The sequence below is a fragment of the Labeo rohita genome, chromosome 17, assembly GCF_022985175.1.
Source record: "Labeo rohita strain BAU-BD-2019 chromosome 17, IGBB_LRoh.1.0, whole genome shotgun sequence".
Lineage (NCBI taxonomy): Eukaryota > Metazoa > Chordata > Actinopteri > Cypriniformes > Cyprinidae > Labeo > Labeo rohita.
In genome coordinates this window covers 34794938-34816441 of record NC_066885.1, presented here as the reverse complement: position 1 = coordinate 34816441, position 21504 = coordinate 34794938, and the positions used below count along the sequence as shown (strand labels likewise).

At 38.4% G+C, this 21504-nt stretch overlaps 1 protein-coding gene across 1 annotated transcript in view; it reads left to right on the top strand.

The window, feature by feature from the left end:
- The window catches only part of dph6 (diphthamine biosynthesis 6), a 98945-nt gene that overhangs the window by 73237 nt on the left and 4204 nt on the right, over window positions 1-21504 (top strand). The window contains exons 13-14 of the mRNA XM_051133880.1: window positions 1813-2052; window positions 13325-13694. Coding sequence (XP_050989837.1) covers window positions 1813-2052; window positions 13325-13694 — 610 coding nt within the window. The remainder of the gene's footprint in view (window positions 1-1812; window positions 2053-13324; window positions 13695-21504) is intronic.

Genomic DNA, 21504 nt, shown 5'->3' with positions numbered 1-21504 from the left:
CACCCATACTTCCTGTTCCCTGGCCACTTCCCCATCTCATCCTGGGGGATCCCAAGCCGTTCTCAGGCCTAGCGAGAACGTGAACACAGCTTTCACACCAGTTGTAAAGAGACTGTATAGCACTCATTAGTGTACCTGACACCCCACACTGCTGGAGTGCCCCCCACAAGTGATCATGGTCATAAGCCTTCTCCAAATCTACTAAACGCAGTATTCTAGCCAGGGTAAAAAAGTGGTCTACATTGGCCACGATAGCCTGCGGGCATCCTGAGTTCGAATCCTGGCTCGAGGACATTTCTTGATCCCACCCTCCCTCTCTCTTCCACTTCGCTTTCTGTTCCACGTCCAGGATAGAATCCGTATTCTTCCTCCTCCATTTGAGGTTTGACGGTTGGGTGGATTCTTCTTTACATTGCTCTTGCACAGGCTTTCCCAGGCAACACACCCTCTGGTCACCTTTTTTAAAAATAGGAACCACAACACCTGTCTGCCAATCACCAGGCACTGTCCCAGATTCCCTGCTTTGACTTGTGATGGCATATCCTCCGGGTTCAGGAGATCCTTCTACCACCAGACTACATCGGCAGGTGAGGTCTGCAAGTCCCCACCCCGACTTACAACAGCCTGGACCGGTCCATGCGTTACCCGCCTCAGCATCTGATGATTTGCCAGAATCTCTTTGAGGCTTCCCCAATCTCCTCCCACACACAAGTTTTTGCTTTCCTGACCACTGTGGCTGCAGTCGCTATAACCTGCCATTACCTGACATTAGAATTAGGAGACCCACAAGTAAGCCAAACTTGAAAGGCCCTAAACTCCCCCTAGAGTTAAACCCTTGAGTTTTGCAGTTTTTGAATCCATTCAGCAGATCTCCGGGTCTGGTGGTAGCACTTTTAGCACAGCTTAAAGTCCGTCTTTGTACATGATGTAACTACAGAAGAATCAAGTTTTAAATAGGAAAAATATCGAAAATCGTTGATCATTTTTGAGCGAGATGCTAACGGTCTAATCAGATTCAATGATCTATGCTAAGCCATGCTAAAAGTGCCATCGCCACTGGAAATGAGCCTATTTTCAAAAAAAAAATGGAGTGTTCCTTTAAGGCCATGTTCACACTTGGCGTCTTTTTTGAAACTGCCAGCGTCTGTTTTACATTATAATCCTATGGAGTAAACTGTGTTTTCAAAAAAGTCCTGAGCGCTTTTTTAAAAGCCTAGTCTTTTTCTGCAGCTCAGAGCATCTTTTCAGGTTGAGAAAAAGTTCAACTTTTTTGAAAAAAACGCCTTACGTCAAGCACCTTTTTGACAGCTGACCAATGACAAGCCAGTAGCGAGATCTGTTGTTTCCATAACAAGAACAACAAGAAAAAATGGAAAAGGTGCCGGTAGATAGACTTTAATTTTATTGTTGTGAACCGACATTCTCCTCCCCGATAACTTCAAATATTGACGCGCCGCGCCGATAGCCTAGTGTGCAGCCGACATGTAGCGACCGTTGCGCTTCGGGTGTCCCTTTTTCGAGTCTCGACTCACAGACCCTTCCCGATCCCGTCCCCCCTCTCTCTCTCTCCCCCACCTCGCTTCCTGTCTAAATACCATCCTATCAAATAAAGGCAAAAATGGCAACAAATAAAAAGCCAGTAAAGCCAGCGCATCTATTTACTTTGTTTACTTACTATTTTTCAATGTCAGTAAAAATTTTTTCAAACCCATAATTTAATGCTGGAATAGTGCATCTCTGTGTGCAGATCAAACAGTAATGCCTGTGAGTGTGTCATGCAGTTTAACTAATTTAAATGTGCATGTGTCTCAGGTGCGGGACGCGGTGTTCTGCGCGGGGCAGATCGCTCTGGTGCCCTGCTCCATGCAGCTGGTGAATGGGCCGGTGGCTCTCCAGGCTCGGCTCTGCTTCAGTCACATGGAGAAAGTTCTGCGTGCGATGGACTCCAGACTGACGCTGACTCACGTGCTGCAGGCGCACATCTACATCACCCGCCGCGAACACGCTGCGATCGTCACAGAGACCTGGAACGCAAAACTACAGGACATCCAGGTGAGTCAGTCATTGCTTTCAGAGCCCAAAAACTCAATTTAAAAATACAGAGAAATGGCCGGCGTTAAAACATTTATGTAAAGGCCCTGAGCCCCGCCCACAGTGAAATCTCATTGGTCCAACGTCATGCTCCACATACCAGTACACTTCACATAAAATATCTTCCGAATGACTGTGATTGTGTTAGTCTTCTGACTGCAGATCTCACTCAGGTGAGATGAAAACAAGGCTCGGAGGAAGAAGCAGCATCTTGTTAGCATGAACTACTGTCCTCTACACACAACAACAATTTTTTTTTTCCAGAGTTGTTTGTCTATAGAAATTATATATATTTTTTTTGATGCAGGATATGATACTTTTTATGATAATACGTGATACTACAAATACAGAAATACAATATAGAAAATTATTAAAAAAGGGTTTTGTTGTTGTTTTTTCCAAAATAATCTTTTAGGGATGTTTGGAGAAAAAAAAATGTGTTCACAATATGTAAGAATCCATAAAGTGAAAAGAGTTTTAATTAAAAAAAAAAAAAACCTTCCACCTGATTTTTCAAAGGCCACATTCCCACTGTCTTGAACTTTTCAACATGCCCATAAAATAATAATAATTCTTATTATCGTTGTGATTTTATTTTTATTTTTAGTCATATTTATATAATTCATTATTATCATAAATCATTGTTTTTTCAGAAAAATAGAATAACTGTTAAATTGTTGGTCTTAAAAAGTTTTAATTCGCCCTCTTCCACAAATTAGGCCTAAAAAGGTCTTAAATCAGGGGTCCTATTATGCTCTTTTACAAAGTCTTGATTTTGTTTTGGGGGTGTACTAGAATAATACTAGAATATTTTTCTTACAAAAACACATTGATTCGCTATAGGAGGCCTTTATTAAGCCCCCTGGAGGGGAGTTAATAAAGCTTGGGAGTGCAAGGGTAAGTTTTAATATAACTCCAAATGCATTCATCTGAAAGAAGGAAGTCGTATACAGCTAGGATGCATGGAGGGTGAGTAAATAATTCGCTACAGTAGTGTTGGGTCCTGTCGTCAGCCTATCAGATCGCTGATACATGATATTATGGTGCTAATGTATTTAATTATTTACATACTTAGTTTCACTGCCCAAAACCAGCTCCAGCATAAGGCTAAAAGCAGCCTAACAATATCAAAGAACATCATCACTGATCAGCCTAATCTATTCTAGTGCAAGTTTATGCATTTTAAAAAACACTTGCGAATATCTAAACATCCTTAAATCAAGGTACATTTACTTTAGATGCATATTGGACATATGAAGTCTTATTTTCTGAGAATTTGAACAAAACTGTTTATGGTTACAGCAAGAAGAAATATATGTCAATGGGGAATGAAAACTTGTTTTCCCTTTTAAATTAAGTTGACTTTTTTTAAGCCCATTGGCAGATATTTGTTCTGTACTGTGTCTTCAACTTAACTTCTACCTTAAAATTTGTTTACTTGATCTTAACAGGGTCCTAAGACTAAAACACAGACAGCCCTTTCACTTCCCCACAGGTTTATAAACAATTTTTATCACATGTGCGTGAAGATGGTTGGTGCATGTTGTGTTTTCTACATCTATTCATAATAAGTAACAACTGTGTTACGTACGGTTTACAAACTGTGAAAACAGCCGCGGTGCTGCTGATGCCAAACGAGATCTGATGTGATGAAGCTCACGCACTTCATCAGATCCAGTGACTAGTTTGTCAGACTGACGTAAACCAGAGCAAAGGCACGATCACAACTGGAAACGGCGGCTTTCAGCAGATCCGTCAGACGGTGTGTGAAGTCTGAAGTCGGTGTGTGAAGTGTGTCGTCTGAGCCCGAGACTAATATTATCTAAATCCTTTTATTAACGTGTTTGCTTTGAGATAGTTGTAATTATTTCCTCTTGCTGTCTGTATTGTTTCATTATTTTATGTTTATTTAAGAGACCTCGATTAGGGAAAAGCAATTAATCCCCGAGACCTCCGGACCCTTCGTGAATCTGACATTTAAATGCAAATGAGGGCTGTCCCTGGTGAAATCTGCTCTAAACTGTTTCTGTGTTAAACGTGAGCCGATCTGGAGCTGCCGAGCGCTCATGAAAACTTGATGTTGTGAGAACGGTGCGCGTCTTTAATGATACGGGGCAGATGTCTTCCTCAGAGCCCCTAATTCACTCCTCTGAACCCTGGGAGCGGCTTACGCGGCCCTCGCCTCTGATCTGCTGCTCCAAGTGTCTCGTGAGATCTGCTCCTCCTCCAGACGCCCGACACACTCACTCTTATTGATCTGCGCACAATCGTGACGATTATTGAGAGTTCGGATATCAGAAACCAACTTCTGCTCAGATGCATGCACTAAATGTACAGATGTGTTGTTAGAGTGTGATAGTGTACATCAAGGTGGCATTTATTTGATCAAAAATAGAGTAAAAACAATGATATTGTGAAATATTATTGCAATTTAACGTAGCTAAAATGTATTAATGTGATCGAAGGGTTTATTGTTATTAAAAAACAAATAACGAGCCCAGCCCGGGTGACAAAAAGTATTGCAAATGCAACACAGTGCATTATACTTTCCAAGTAATGCAGTTGGTTCTTTTTATTGAGTAATGCAGTCTTGTAATGCATTGCTTTTAAACTGTGATGAGAATTTGGTGGTTTCATGTGCTGAAAATATGATAAACCACAGCAATGTGGAAAATCATAATGAGGGCTGTAATGTGAGCTCATCTGATGGAGCCGTTAAGCAGAGGTGATTGATGCGAGTCCCGTCTGTATGTTGGCGTCGGTGTGTGCGGTTTGTCTCGTGAGCGTGAGATTATCCGATCTGTGCCGAATCTGCTCTATTTGATCCCGTGCTCACCGTGGAAGGGCTTTTCCCCGCGGTGAGGATTTCGCACGGCGTCGGCGCTCATTTCAGACGAATGTCATGAGAATATATCCATGCAACAAAAGAGATACAGAGTTTATGATTCAGACCAGCTCACAACCAAATACTCAAGACTGAGAGAGCAAATGTTAAAGTTTAAGCATCAGTTATGTTGATGAGCCTCTGATCTGAGTACTGGAGGGACACTGGCTTTCAGCGTTTCACATATGAAGAGCTGTTTTGTATTCATCACATGTGATAAACTAATAGAATCGCATGCAGAAGCACAGACGACTGACGCGCTGTCAGAAGTGATGTTTGTGTGTGAAAGTTTGCACACCTGAACAACATCTTGCAGTCATTCGCATGCTTTAATGCAAACGCAGCACTGATGCTGTAGCGCCGTGTAGCGTGATAGAACAGGACAATAGTGTGACATGAATATTAATCAACTCATTTGTCAGTCGTTGCTGCTCCGTCACATTATATATAAAAATAAAAACTGATTTAAAATTTTAATAAAAACTATCATCTCATCTCAGGGATACTGAAATAGCACTGTTTTGAGGTGTTTTTTGGCCTTGACATTTGTGTTTATTTCAGTTTAATGGCTGATCGCACTGCAGCTGTCTGCATCATGTCTGTATTTTGGAGAAAATCAAGTGTATTCATGTTTAGCAAAACAAATACTAAAATGATTTGTTTTCAGTACGGAATTTTGTAGACTAGAATTTTTGCTGCAATATGTAACTTGTGCTTACTATAGGGTTTAGGTATTACACTTTATTTTATAGTATGTGCACTTCACTGTTCTTCCTGTGTTCTTACCTGAGAAAGTACGGGATAATATAAGGTCAGGGTTGAGGTTAGATTTAGAGGTAGGTTCCAGGTAAGTACCTAGTTATTTTTACTTATTGTACATTATGATGTAGCATGTACATGAAGAATAGGACTGTAAAACAAAGTGCTGCTGGGTTTAGGATTATGATTATATTAATTATATACTACAGTAAGTACAGTAGGTATAACAGGGACACTTAAAAAAAAGTTAACAAAATTGGCATTGATTTGCAAGGTTGCACTGGTCTGTAAGGTTGTTTTTGCACTTGTTCTGCATTGAATATAGCATCTTGGGTCATTGCAGTGTGAACTGTCATGTGAAGCAGCTAGTTATATTGATTATTTATAAGCAATTCTGCATTTATACCCTTAAAAGCCGCAATGAAAGACAAGTATAGTGACAGTTCTTTTCTTCCATATTATGACTTCCATTAAGTGAAACAGATTATTGACACACAAAAATGTAGGCAGGGCTTGGTTCTATGCATCGATTGTTGATTGGATGTTGAGACGTGGGCGTAATCCTGCATATGATACAAAAAAATGAAAAAAAAAATCAAACTATTCATGAATTGTTCACAGTAAAATCTGTAACATGCATTTAGACAATGGAGTTTTTTATTTTTTATTGTATGCTAACTTTAAACATTAGGGTTGTATATGTTTTGATCAATGTATAAGCTGCATGAATGACAATATAGTGTTAAAATGAGCATGTGTACAGTGATTTAAATATTTGTCCATTTTTTTTTCTATTAAGAGATATAAATGTCAGTCAGTTTTGTTCTATTAAGGGGAGACAGAGTTTTTTTCATACACCTGTCAAGTTTAAGATTTTGGGCTTTTTGGTTTTTCATAAAGTGTTTTTTTCAAACTAGTGGAAATCAAACATCCAAAAGACACTGTTAAGTGTTTATTTTTATAGCATTTTATCTATTTGTGTTAGTAGATTTCAACTACAATAAATATTTTCAAAGGCAGTTTTCTCAAAATGAGTTTTTTCTCCTTCACTGAGTCATTAATCTCCACTTCAGTAACACTTACACACACTACATTTTACGTTTTTATTCCTGTCTATACCCTGAAGGTTTTTACAGAGGGATTTGTTCATATATAATTTACTTGATTATATACACCATATTATTAACCCCCCTAAAACTGCTAAAATATATTGTTTTCTAAAGGATTTTCTGAATTACGGAGTAACAAAAATGAGATTCAAAAATTCCAAAATCCACTTTGTAAAAACATTTGACTCTAATATGGCAAAAAAAAAAACTTAAACTAGAATTTTAAAACTGAATGTTCACATTCTTGTACTAGAAATTTATAGAATTGGTGCATATTTCATTAAAGAATGCCTCAATTGCATATTTAAACTTAATATTTTAGAAAACTTGTAATACAAAAAAATGTTTGCAATTATCAATGTAATCAATCAACTGGGTAGGTAAACCGATAACTATTAGTTACTTAAGTCAAGTATTTATTTTATTTTTTTTTGCCTTTTACACCTGCAGTGTGTCACCTTAAGAGATTCAAATATCGCTCAGTTTTATTCTACTATTAATATATTTAAAAATTGCATGGTTTTGTTCTGTTTAGATGTTTAAATATCTGTTGTTTTGTTCTATTAAGAGGTTTAATTATTAGTTGGTGTCGTTATTAAAAGATTGAAGTATTTTATTCTATTTAAATATTATATTGAATTAGATTTAAATGTCACCAGAGACAAGATCCAGTTGTGATGTTTAATTAAACACTAAAAGGTCATTTAAAAAAGTTTTCTATAACATGCATTCAGAACTGAAAATGAATTTATATTTTGTGTCAACTTTTGAGATAAGTGAGATAAACAAGTTTGAATATCTTCTGAGCAGTGCATAAATGACATGAATGATGCTGTAGTGTTAAAGTGTGTGTGTGTGTGTTGACGCTGGCTGTCAGCTGTGATGTGTAATAAGCAGTGATCTCTCCTGTGTGCGCTCACGTCGTTGACATGCTGCTGGATTTGTGCACTCAAGTGATATGATGGAAATGCTTTCTTTAGATTAACGATAAAACAGTCGTCACATTTACCAGTGGCTTCAGCACGCATCCAACAATCAGAGCGCTAGTTAAAGGAGATGAAGCCGCCGAGGCGGAAGAAGCCGTAATAGAAACGCGGGCGTGTGCTCGTGACCGGCGCTGCGGTGCCGGAGCGTTCATAATGTCTGTAATGGGGTGTGTGATGGAGTTTGCAGGGTTAATTGGCGGCTGAGCAGATGTGTTGTTTGTGGAGAGCGTGAAGCTCCGGTCGTAGCGAGCGTTTAACTTCGGATCAATCAAAACAAACCTGCTCGCACCTCTCATTGCTCAAAACTTCATGAAGTTTTTGAACTCTCTCACTCAGCTGCTGTAGTTATTACATTTACATTGATGCTGTTATTGCATTCAGTTGTATATATTCAATCATGCGTTCCCTGGGAATCAAACCCATGACCTTAGCATTTAGATCTGACTCGGTTGTGTTTAATGAGTTGTCTAGGGCCCTATGAAATCTGTTTTATTTTTTTCTAAATTCCATTCCATTTTAATTTTTCTGGATTCTGTTTTTTCACATTTTTATTTTTCTCAACTCCTTTTTAATGATAGATTTAATTTTATGAATCAAAGAGCATGTCTGATTAATTAAAATCATGAAACTTAAACAATTTCACATCAATTTAATAAAGGTTTAACAAAAATGACTTGTTTAGGGCCCTATGAAATGTTTTATTTTTTCTCACCATTTTTTTTTTTTGTTATCAAATTCTGTGTTTTAGCGTGTCTAATTATTTGAATGTATACTTAATTTATTCAAATTTACCCTCAGAAATTCTGTGTTGTGTATTTAAAATGTTCTGGTTATCAAGTGAAGGCATAAAACATTAATTTCATTTATCTTTTAATTATTGAAAGTTAGGCAGACTTTTTGGGGGGCAAACAAAGGGGAATTTACCATTAAAATTAGAATATGGAAGAAATGTTGTGTGATTATACCCTAAAAAATAATGTTTGTTTCATTTTAGTAATAGTAGTAATATATTTCTGGCACAATGTGTTCAAGTTAAACCAGACTTTTATTTTGACGGGTTGCTGTGTCTATCTTTACATTTCTGTGTGTGTATGACATAACGCTAGTTTTCCTAAAATGGAGCGGTCAAATGCTGAAATCACCGTGAGCGTCACGCGTACTTCAGTGTGTGTAGTAAACAAAAAAGCTAGTCTGCTCCATTAATTAAAACAGAGACACGCAGAACATGCAGGATTCACATTTAAATGGTATTTTACGGCGTAATATTTACAGATACATTTCTACATTTCAGTGCTGCAGTGACTTGAGCGCATATTCAGGTGTTCAACGCAAAAAGAGACCAAAGTAAAAAAAAAAAAAAATCTGTATTTGTAATAAATTCACATAATAATAAATACATAATAATACATTTAAATATTGGTTAGTTTTGATCTATTGAGAAATTTAAATGCGTGTTCTGTTAAGAAATTTAAATATCAGCCAGTTTTTTTTAATTGAGAAATTAAAAATTTTGATCAGTTTTGTTTTGTATTGTCTATTAAGACATTTAAATTTTGTTGGTTTTATTGTATTAATTTCAGGAAATTTAAGTTTTAGTTTTGTTCTATTAAGAAATGTAAATATTGGTCATATTAATCAGTTTTTTTAAAAAACACTGTCAGTTGATTTTGTTCAGAGTGAGAGTACATGATTTTAAAAAAAGTGTAAATGAAAATATGATTAGGCCTAAAGATTATTAAAAAAAAAAAAGGCCCAAAGAGCAATTTCAGAAAGTGTAAATCACTTCTTTAAATAAAGCAGGCGTTTCACACTCTATGAGGGGCTGATAATGATGTATTGTTTCATTTTAACGTCTTGTCACTCTGAAACTTTGCTGTAAGAATCCATGGGCCTGTAGGTGTTTCTCGAACAGCTCGTGAAGTATTTCTGTTCAGTGGTGGTGCTCTGGTCTGTCCGTAATTTCAGACGGTCGTGTCTCATGCGTCGGCCCACCGCACAGAGCCACTGCAGCAGGGCTTCCCGCTGGGCAGGAAATGTAGAGGAAGCGCCTGAGCATCCCGAGCCCATCAGCACCCCGCTGAGCGCTGACTTTACACCACTTCCTTATTATGGTGTTTACTGTTCCACCTCCTCCCAGACTCCTGTGGGCGAGAGACGCCCGAGAACTGGGTCATCCTGACAGCGCCGCTCACCTGCAGGACGGCAGAGAAACACAAATCACTTCTAAACAACAAATCAATCCTAATAAGAACAAATAAACCTGGAAGAAAAGCTAAAATAGCTTAAAATCAAGATGATACACCACATTTCTTATTTTAATTTATTCCATCAACAACTGTCACCTTTATTTAGGAACCATTATTCTTGGGAAACCATTTTTAATATTTTAATAGACTGTACTTGTATTATTTAATATATAAATTATATATTATATAAGGATGAAAACCGAAACAGTGACACTTTATTTAAAAAAATGGTTCAAAGTATTAGAAATTAATACTTTTACTCATCAAGGATGCATTAAATTGATAAAAAAAAAAAAAGTGACGGTGAAGACATTTAAAATGTTACAAAAGATTTCTATTTTAAATAAATGCTGTTTTTTTTTTTTTCTATTCATGTGTGCATACTGAAAAAAATAAAGTATGGCGGTTTCTGCAAAAATATTGGGCAGCACAACTGTTTCCATCATTACTAATAATCATAAATGTTTGTTGAGCAGCAAATCAGCATATCAGAATGATTTCTGAAGGATCATGTGACACTGAAGACTGGAGTAATGATGCTGACAATTCAGCTTTTATTATAGAAATAAATTACATTTTAACAGATATTCACATAGAAAACATATTTTAAATTGTAATAATATTTCACATTTTTTACAGTATTTTTGATCAAATAACTGCAGCCTTGGTCAGCAGAAGGGACTTCTTTCAGAAAAAAAAATGGTACTTATTCCAAACTTTGGACTGAAGTGTGGTTTCATGCAGCGGTTTCACACACGTTTGGATTACAGTGTGAAGTGATGTGAGGCATGAATGTGCCCAAGCTAGTTCAGAGTTTTCAGGTGGTTTTGGCCCATGAAGGTGGTCCACCGATGTGTTTCAAGCTGGATGTCACAGGCCACGAGGTCGGCCTTTAAAGCCGCTAAACGAGGCCCTCCGGATCCCAGCACTGCCTTATTATGGCCCCCGAGGGCTATTAACAGCCTCCCGTTCATTACGGCACCTCGCCGGCGTTAAGTGCTAATCTTCGGCGTATTAAAGCACGCTCGTTACAGGCGTCTGAGTGAACACTTTACACACGCGCTCGCCGCTACTTAAAGCCGCTATTGTTTACTCGCAGCCGCGCAGAAAAGTGGTTCGATGTTGATCCGCAATCAGCGGCGGCTGCTTTAATCTGGATGTAAGTGCGCCGTTTGCCCGTCGGGTCACGAGCGGGACGCGGCCTGAAATTGGGAGAAAAGGCTCTCCGCGCCGCCTCTGATTTATTCGCCGTCTGCTTTCGAGTGAATTTCAAAATAAAGTGTATGTAACCCGTCATTATTCTGCTGTGCTGGAGTGGGATGTGAGTGGATGAAAATTGATCCAGCCAATTGAAAAGGGGGTTAAGTGTTTTTGCCCTTATCGACGGCCCAACAAAGCGGCTGTTGTATAAAACACTCATTTGTCCCCCATTAGCAGATGAGACGGTGTTATTTGAGGGCCGCATTGTGCCGGGCGCAAGCACAAAGATGCTTGAGAGGCGATAATGGCCCGCGCGCAGACGCCAGCCGAGAGTAAAGATTTTAACTCTGCGGAGGAGGAGGAGGAGGACGATGATGATGATGATGAAGACATTTAAAGCCATCACTGCTGCTCTCCAGTGTGGTGAAATGGTGTAAAATAACCCGTGCGTGTCTGGAATCAATCACGTCGCATGTCTTTGTTGTGGTTCGGTCACGCGTGTTTTGAAGGTTCAGATGATCTTTATTCAGCTGCTCTGCTCTTTTGCTGGTCTTGGCTGGTTTAAGCTGGTTTAGCTGGGCTCAAGTGGAAACCAGCTTGGATTTTGTGTCAGCATGCATTGGCTCCACGGGCCTTCGCTTTGTACTGCTTGTTGGGTAACTTTAAGAACTTGGTCAAATTTATACAGGCCTAAAAAGTCTAAATTCACCCTTTCACAAAATAAGGCACTAATGCACTAATTAATGCACCTTAAAATGCATTGCATTATCTCATGAATAATTGTAACCACAGATATAGTAAATTGTAATACTTTGCTATTCCTTGCTACACATTTAGAAAGCACAATGCATTAAAACACATGACCAAAAAAAAAAAAAAATAGATATTATAATGCTTTTTAACTTTGGTTACAATTATTCATGAAAAAAATTAAATGCATTACATTACATGCATACATTATAAAATTTGGTATGCATTATACTTAAAGTCATTAAATGTTGCATGCAAGAAATGAAACATTCTTAAACAAAGATACATTTACCATGCACACAGAAAAATAGGGTTTTAAAATTGTTCCTTTTTGGGTACCACAGCCTGTTAAACTGTCAGAAAAATTCTCAAGGAAGCTCATCTGCATGCTCGTCGTCCTTTTCGGGGTCTCGACCTGACTGCAGTGCATCGTTGTAACCGACTTGAGTGGGCAAATGCTCACATTCGATGGTGTCTGGCACTTTGGAGAGGTGTTCTCTTCAGAGGGATGAGTCCCGGTTTTCACTGTACAGGGCAGATGGCAGACAGCGTGTATGGGGTTGTGTGGGTGAGCGGTTTGCTGATGTCAACATTGTGGATCGAGTGGCCCATGGTGGGGTTATGGTATGGGTAGGCGTATGTTATGGACAATGAACACAGGTGCATTTAATTTGCACAGGTGACCGTGACGAGATCCTGAGGCCCATTGTTGTGCCATTCATCCACGACCATCACCTCATGTTGCAGCATGATAATGCATGGCCCCATGTTGCAAGGATCTGTACACAATTCCTGGAAGCTGACCACCCCCACCCCCCAAATACAGTAAAACTGCACATTTTAGAGTGGCCTTTTATTGTGTCCAGCCTAAGGCACACCTGTGCAATAATCATGCTGTTCAATCAGCATCTTGATATGCCACACCTGTGAGGTGGATGGATTATCTCGGCAAAGGAGAAGTGCTCACTAACACAGATTTAGATGGATTTGTGAACAATATTTGAGAGAAATAGGCCTTTTGTGTACATAGAAAAAGTCTTAGATCTTTGAGTTCAGCTCATGAAAAATGGGGGCAAAAACAAAAGTGCTGCGTTTATAATTTTGGTCAGTGTAGTTTCCTGACAAAGTAGTAGAACAGAAAGTGTAGAGTAAGTGTGTGTTCACTGAGGACAGGTGTCGTCACAGGGCCTATACACTGAAGTTTGCTAGGGTTCTTTAAAGAAAAATCAGGGTTCCTGATAAATTGCAGTTTAATTTATTTTTATCACATAAAATGTTTTGAACTCTGTCTTCCCTCAGGAGGAGTGTGATGATGCGACTCAGGTTGAGAGCAGCGTTGTGGTCGTACCGTCTTTGCCCAGAGGAGCAGCGGTGGAGCTGCATGTTATGGCTGTGCAGGACAGTGCCACAGACAGATCATCTCATCACACCATCTCAGAGATCCCGGGCGGCAGCGTTGAGTGCCGTCTGCTGCAGTCTAGCTGCGCCCGCTACGCCTCTCTGTCTCTCACTGTGTGTTTGAGCGATTCTCACACCGCAGTCGACAGCGTCACCGATCAGCTGCTGTCTTCATACCAGGACGCTCTTCACAAGACCAACAGTCTTTCTGCACTGTGTGCCAGAGTTTTCTATAAGAGCCATGACACGTTCATCACACAGATCGCCACAGGTATGGTTCATATCCATTTTCTAGTAGTACTTGCTGAGACTCCTAAAAGCAATAGTTCAGACAAAAATGAAAATGTACTGTAAATGTGCTCACGCTCAGGTCATCCACGATTAGGATGAGTTTGTTCATCAGATTTGTATAAAATCAACTCATCTAAGAGCAGTCTCCTCTAAGAATATAAATCAATCAATTACATGTCAATTAACAGAAAAACTTTAGGCCTGCTTGGACATCAGATGTGACTAGGCTCCAAAGCAGCACACTCAACCTGCTCTAACACACACACACACACACACACAACAAACAAATACTACAATCTCAGTTTAAAAAGCATGCAGATTTCTTACAACAGTTTACCTACCCGGTAATCAGATGATGTAATACTCATGACAACAGATACGCAACTCATACAATAACTACTTTAGTGTCTCTAACAGCAACAGCTGATGCTCCAAGATGGATTGCATGAAAACTGCGATGCTGCACAGATGGGAACATTAAAGGCACAGCACACTGAAACACAAGACTGTATCTTACATTATACCACTAAACCAACTTCCCTCAAGCACACAGCATTGAACTTACCTGAGAGTGAGCAGCACACCACACGCAGTATGTCTCTGTAATCTGACGTCACACTAAACAAGTGAAATCACATACATCACTGAATAATACTATGAGCAAACAGCTGTACTAAACAGCTAAAAAAACATTTACCTCCGTAGCCCATAGCAACAAAGGGGGTGGGATTTTGACCATGACGTACTCCAGAAGGCATAAACAACAGACTTATATACAGTAGCAGGACACCAGTTCAATGGCCACGTTTAGTGATTATGTTTTAAAGGCGTCACCGATCTCACTACACGTCAGACCCATCGCTGTTCACACACACAGATTCATTCAAGTCAAGTGATTCATTCAATCACTCAGGAACAAAGCACTTCTGTGTTGCTCAGAGATGCACAACAGTCCTGTTAAGTATATAAGCTTAATAGTTTTGTTAACAGTTCTATTCAGTGTTTTAATGCCAAAATAGAAAAGGAGAGATATTAGCTTCTTGTTTATTGAACTGTGTAAAATCAACATCACATTTGCAATCATGCAGTTAATTCTTAGAGGGGTCATGAACTGAGAAATCAAAAAAACCCTGAACTTTTGACATGATAAAAAACATCCTGTAAGTTTCAGAACTCAAAACTTTCTCGTTAGTCTGTTGTGGAATGTGTCACTGTAATAGTATGGCTAAACACCTCTGCAGAAGATGATCAACAACTGCTTCTACATCACTGCCTGTTTAGCCCTGCCCACCTAATCTACACCACTGCCTGTTTAGCCCCGCCCACCTAATCTACATCACTCCCTGTTTAGCCCTGCCCACCTAATCTACACCACTGCCTCTTTAGCCCCAGCCACCTAATAATCATCATTGCTTGTTTAGCCCTACCCGATGATTCTACATCACTACCTTTTTAGCCCCGCCTACCGATTCTACATCACGGCCTCTTTAGCCCCGCCCACCGATTCTACATCACGGCCTCTTTAGCCCCGCCCACCGATTCTACATCGCTGCCTGTTTAGCCCCACCCACCATTTCTAAATCAGTCTCTTTAGCCCCGCCCACAAATTCTACATTACTGCATGTTTAGCCCTGCCCACCTAATCTACATCACTGCCTGTTTAGCCACGCCCATCACATCACTGCCTGTTTGGCCCCGCCCACCAATTCACACATGTAGTGTAATGGTGTAATTGTAACCAGTACAAGAAGATGCTGTGCAATGCCAAGCTGTGGGAAAACCACAGTCTTTGGATTGCTTCCTTCTGATCCCAACATTAGGAAAAAGTGGAAGAACCTTATTTTTAATGATGATCCAGACCACGTCAGTAAGAACTCTGTCCTTTGTTTACCTAATTCTACCACAGATTTTTTACAAACAAGAAACAATTCGATGCAAGATTTTCAGAAGATTGAAACTAAACAACGATGCTGTGCTGACTATATATTTTAAGAACTTTTTAGAATTTATTTGACCAGATTTCTTTGGTTAATAGTTGGTCATCATTTCATCCTCCTTGTGCAAGAAATTTGTCCTCATTTCGTTCCAAACCTGTATGTTTGTTGTGTAAAGTGTTTTTTTTTTTCTTTTAAAAGGGACAATGCACATTGATTAACATAAGTAAACAAGCCTACTATATAAATGTGCCAGATTTAGCCATTCAGGCTAATTTTGATGGGAAAAAAACCATGTCCATAAATACACAAAGAAAACATATATTCCAGCAAACAGTCACAAAAAAATTGCACATGCAGAACCAGAGGCAAACAAGAAACCACTACTTCAAATTATAGATTCAGAAAAAGAAGCAAAAGATGTAATATTTCTTAGTTCTATAGGATATTTTTGAAGAATATCCTGGCTTCTCTTTTGTATAAAATGAAAATGAATGGTGACTGAAGCTGTCAAAATGACACAAAATAGTCATAACAGTTGTCCATATGACTCATGCTCTATATTCCAAGTCTTCTGAAGTTATGTTTACTTTTGTATGAGGAACAGGCTGAAATTTAACTATACTTCTGTAGTACTGTCTTTAAAGCACTAATGATAAAATCATATTAAGATTATATTATCAGGCCTGTAGCTGCTAATGTTTGGTGTTTTGCAGTCCAGTCAGAGTCAGAGTGCTTTCATATTTACGGGACGTTTCTTGAGGATAGTCCCAGTCATTCGTCAGCCTGACGCGTGATATTTTGAATGCAGACCTCACTGTTTACTTATTACAGGAAATGAAATTATAGTGTGAGACACGGAATAGAAATGAGACGTCTCGTCTGAGTGTCTGCCGTATGACAGTTTGTTTGTCTTGAAGATGATGTGATGACAGTACAGAAGTCATTTTGAATGCACCGTCGCTCTTACAGGAACATCAGGTCTGCTGACGGGATTTTCTCAAACTCTAGGCCTGGTTTGATGTCAGACTCAGAAGTGGGATTGAGTCTAGAGCGTTTGGTAGGTAGATCTGGTCTGATGTCGGATAGGTTTCCATTTGGTTTCTTCTACCTGAAGTTGGTCTTCACATCAGATCTGTTGTCTCAGTCATGAAATATTAATGTCAGTGATTTTTATTTTTTTTTAACCTTTATTTATATAGTGCTTTTAACAATACAGATTGTGCCAAAGCAACTTTACAGTGTTAAATAGGTCAATAGTGTGTAATAATGCAAAAGGACCACAGTAAACACTCAATGTTCAGTTTAGGTCAGTTCATCATTGATTCAGTGATGTCATCGTCCAGCTCAGTTCAGTTTAAATAGTGTCTGTGCAGTCAAGTCGGTGATATTGCTGGAAATTAAGTGACCCCAACTAAGCACTCCATCGTTGACAGAAATGGAAGAAAAACCTTGGGAGAAACCAGGCTCAGTCAGGGGGGCAGTTCTCCTCTGGCCAGATGAAACCAGCAGCTTAGTTTCAGGCTGCAGCAAAGTCAGATTGTGCAGAGGACTCATCTGGTTCCTGTCGTCTTGTGCTGATCTATACAGTGTTTAATAGGGAGCCAGTGCAGTGTTGACAGAACACTTGTTGCTTATCCCTTGTTCCTGCTTATTACTAGAACTTGTAGTAAGTACTCCAGCTGCTGCGTTTTGGACCAGCTGGAGTTTAAGTGTGCAGAACAACCACCCAATAAAGCATTTACGATAATCTTACCTTGAGGTTATGGTCATTCTGCATTTGACATTGAGACCGTAGGTCATAATTTAGATATACTGTATTTGGAAAAATGTGGTTTTACAAATGCTTGAAATGTGGCTTTTGAAGGAAAGATTGCTATCAAATAGCACACCTAGAAGAACTGACAGAGCAGCCATCAAATGTTACACGTCATTACATGCAGAGGTTTTTGGGCCGATAACACCGTTTTTTTTTTGTTTTTTTTTGAAAAAGAAATATTTAGCAGTAAGGAATTACTAGTCATCCCGTTTTTATGACTATGCATTCTGTTGGTTTTGCAAATTAGTATGTTTCATCAGAGTATAGAGCCGAGTATCTTCAGCATAACATTGAAAGCTAACGCCATGTTTCCTGATGATATCTCCCAAAGGTAACATGTAAAGTGTGAAAAGTAATGGCCCTAGTGCTGAGCCTTGAGGTACTCCATACTGCACTTGTGATCGGTATGATACCTCTTCATTCACTGCTACAAACTAGCAATTGCGAGGATACTAACTTTTCTAGTATCTTTGACAGAAAGGGGAGATTCGAGATTGGTCTGTAAATAACTAGTTCTTTGGGGTCAAGTTGTGTTTTTTTTAATGAGAGGCTTAATAACAGCCAGTTTGAAGGTTTTTGGGACATATCCTAATGACAATGGTGAATTAATGATATTCAGAAGAGGATCTATGACATCTGGAAGCACCTGTTTTAGTACCTTAGATGGAATAGGGTCTAGCATACATGATGTTGGTTTAATACACTTGTTTGTATTGAGTTCACAGTTTGAAGTACGTTTGCTTTCATTTGTTTTAGCCACAACGTCACAGAAATAGAAACCACTTTTAAAATGTGCTACCATTAAAATAAATAAATAAATAAATCTTATAGATATTAATGTTAACAAAAATAAAAAGTTTTGTACATATTATTTTATTTCAGGTAAGGAACATTTCTCATTTCCATTTAACTTGATGCACTAAAATAGCTCAAATGAAAACTTCTTCATAAAAAATTCAATTTCAACTACTAGCTAATTAAAACTAAAACTTTTTTTAATAATACTTTTTTTTTTTTTAATTTGTTGCAAAAAATTACAAAAACACAGTTACTGAAACTTTAAAATAAAATAAAAAATTGCATTAAAAATGTTAAAATGAATTAAAATAAAAACTGAAAAACTTTTTTTAATGACTCTAGTCGTAATCAATAATACTAAATAATATTTCTCGATACTAAAATAACACTGCTGTAGACTGATCATTCATCTGTTCTGGGTGATCTTATTAAAAGTTTAGGGTGTTAAAATTAAAAAAAAAGAATTTTGTTTTATGATGTCATCATTCACAATGCATCTAACTGCTTCACTAATATAGATAATGCTACAGGAGTCAAACTGAAGTGTCAAGTGTTTGAAGACAAAGACTTCTGAACTACATGAGTATTCAGAAGTCATGAATTCATAAGTACACATCATCTGTGTGAGACGCGAAACAACAAATTCTTGCTGATCTGTTGTAGAGGTTTCTGTTTCTGAAGCGTGCGATCATCATCGTCACATGAGCGCAGGAACGGATGCTGTAGCATATGTTCAGACACGTTTACGGAGCTGTCAGTCGTCCCGATGGCCTCAGAGAGCGCCGAGAGCCGCTTCACGGGTCACAGCTCAACAATATCAGAGGAGAGATGAAGACTTTTGCCCTCCAACCCTTCTGCTTGGACGAGACACTTGAGCATGAAAACAGACGTGTTGGCTTCATGCAAGCCCGAATCTCCTCTCGTATCTCCTGATAGATGAGCGTTTGGCTACTGGACATTTGGAAACATCTCAGAAAGCGACTGCGGTACGTGTCTGACGCGCTTTAGAAATCAAGCTGTTCCTTAGCAGAAGTGAGCCGTTTACATGCACATCAGTAGACAGCTACCAGAAATCAGTTTGTTGGAATTACCTGTTTGAAGAGTTTACGTGCAAATCAATGACATGGAAACACAAGAAAACAGTGTTTACTAGACAAAATTATTTCCCGTTCCTGTATATTCCACTCTGAGTAATTCATTTATTATGTGTTGTGATGTTGTTAAAGCATTAATATCAAACCTAACGTATGAAATAATAGTTAGGAAAATCACTCAAAATCAATCGCTCGTTTTTATTCGGAGTCTCAACCTGAGCAAAAGCAGTTTGGTGCAGATACTGATATTTATATGATGAAATTCTGCTGCTTGTAATGTAATTCAATGCGATCTTTATAACAGTAGAGCAGATACTGACATAAAATAATCTAAATATCAGTGGTCACTCTATATTTCCAATAATATGTCTGCGTAAGATGAGATTGAAATGGTCCAAACAAATAATGCAAAGCAATCCAATGATGATTGAGAGATGAACAAATAAACGTTCCTCAAAAGATGTGAGATGTTTTGGAAGCTTGTGAAGATCATTACTCCACCGAGGAACAGTGAAAGTAAAGCTTCTGGAAACAAACGCTCCTCAAAAGATCCTGATGATCAGATTTGAGACTAAAAAATGATTCATGGAGAACCAAGTAAAGCCAAGCTGCTTCAGTCCAGTAAGTGTTCATCTAGAAATATTATTGCAGTTATTCTGACATTTACTTGATAAAAATCAGTCAAGATTTGACGGCAAAGAGACACATGAAGCAGCAGCTGAAGGTGGACGTTTGTAGAATTACCCTAAAATAACTTTTACTGGATTAAAAAAAAACTATTAATCAGATGACAGAAGGCATGGAGTAGATTGTGTGTAAAACACATTTGATCATGTTGATCATTTAGAGGCCTTAGGAATGTGTGTATCAAATACGATAGAGTAGCTTTATAGGATTAAATCCTCAGTAAAAGTGCTTTCCTATCACATGCACACTTCAGTAAGCGGACAGAATGCAGGTTTATATTCCGGGTGAAATCGGGGTAATGGGTGAAATCAGTTTAGGCATAAGAAAACAGGTTAACGCATTTACATGACCAAATGTGTTGTCGGCTTATTAGGCATAATTGGTTTATAAATGTGCATGTAAATGTGCTCAAGGTCTGAAATTCATGAGCTGAAGGCACCAATTACACAGTGGTTTAACGGTTAATGTAAGTGACCCACGGGCTGTGCGTATGGAAAACAGGAATCTACGCATCTCTGCTGATGCTATACTGTGAAGTCTTTTTGCTTTCTGCTTTTCTGTCTTCATTATTAAATGTTTAAATAAATGTCATGAAAGTACGTTTTTTTTTTTTTTTTTACTACAGCGACCATTTAAATGTTCATATTTCAGCAAGGAATTGGAGTAGAAATAGGTGTCATTAAAAAATTCATATAAAACTGCAGTTTGAATGTTTATATACAACTTCGTTTTATTAGAGTGTTTTGGTTATTAAATTTATTTAAAAATGTATGTAAATATATGTATGTATCAGCTGCAGTGCAGTCAAAATAAAATAAAGACAACTTAGAGAACTTAAAAATAATTTAACTTAAAATCTTTAAAGTGGAAAATGTGTTCAAATACTCAATATCAAAAAACATCTGGATTGTGTTTGTATTTTCTTCCATTATTGGCCAAAATTCTAAACCTAAAATCAGGATCAGGCATAAGATAATGTCTCGCACACATGAAAATGGAGTGAGAATTGATCAAATAATTGTAATCTGTCTCAGATGAGATGTCTATGGCAGCTTTTCTGCAAATTAATGGAAAATACAGGACTTCCTCATCACACAAATGCTTGTTGCAAGTCAAAACTGCTATGAAATACACATATTTAGTAAGAAAATGTGATGTGCTATAGCAAAACAGACAGCACCCCAGAATTAGTAAGAAACAAATATGTTTCTAAGTTTATTTTCAGTTTAAAAATGCTTTAAGCAGCCTAAAATGGTTTGCCAGTCTCATCTGGTCGTGGAGTGTAATAATTAACACTTTTCCTGTTGACTGGAAAAGTGTTAACTGATAGTACTTTCCATCCTTATGAACGCAAACCGCGGCCTTTAAAGCGGCAGCGGCAGCGGCGTCTCATGAAAGGCCGACATGAATGGAGCGTTTGATGGCGATGAAGGTGACCGTGTCTCTGATATAATGTGA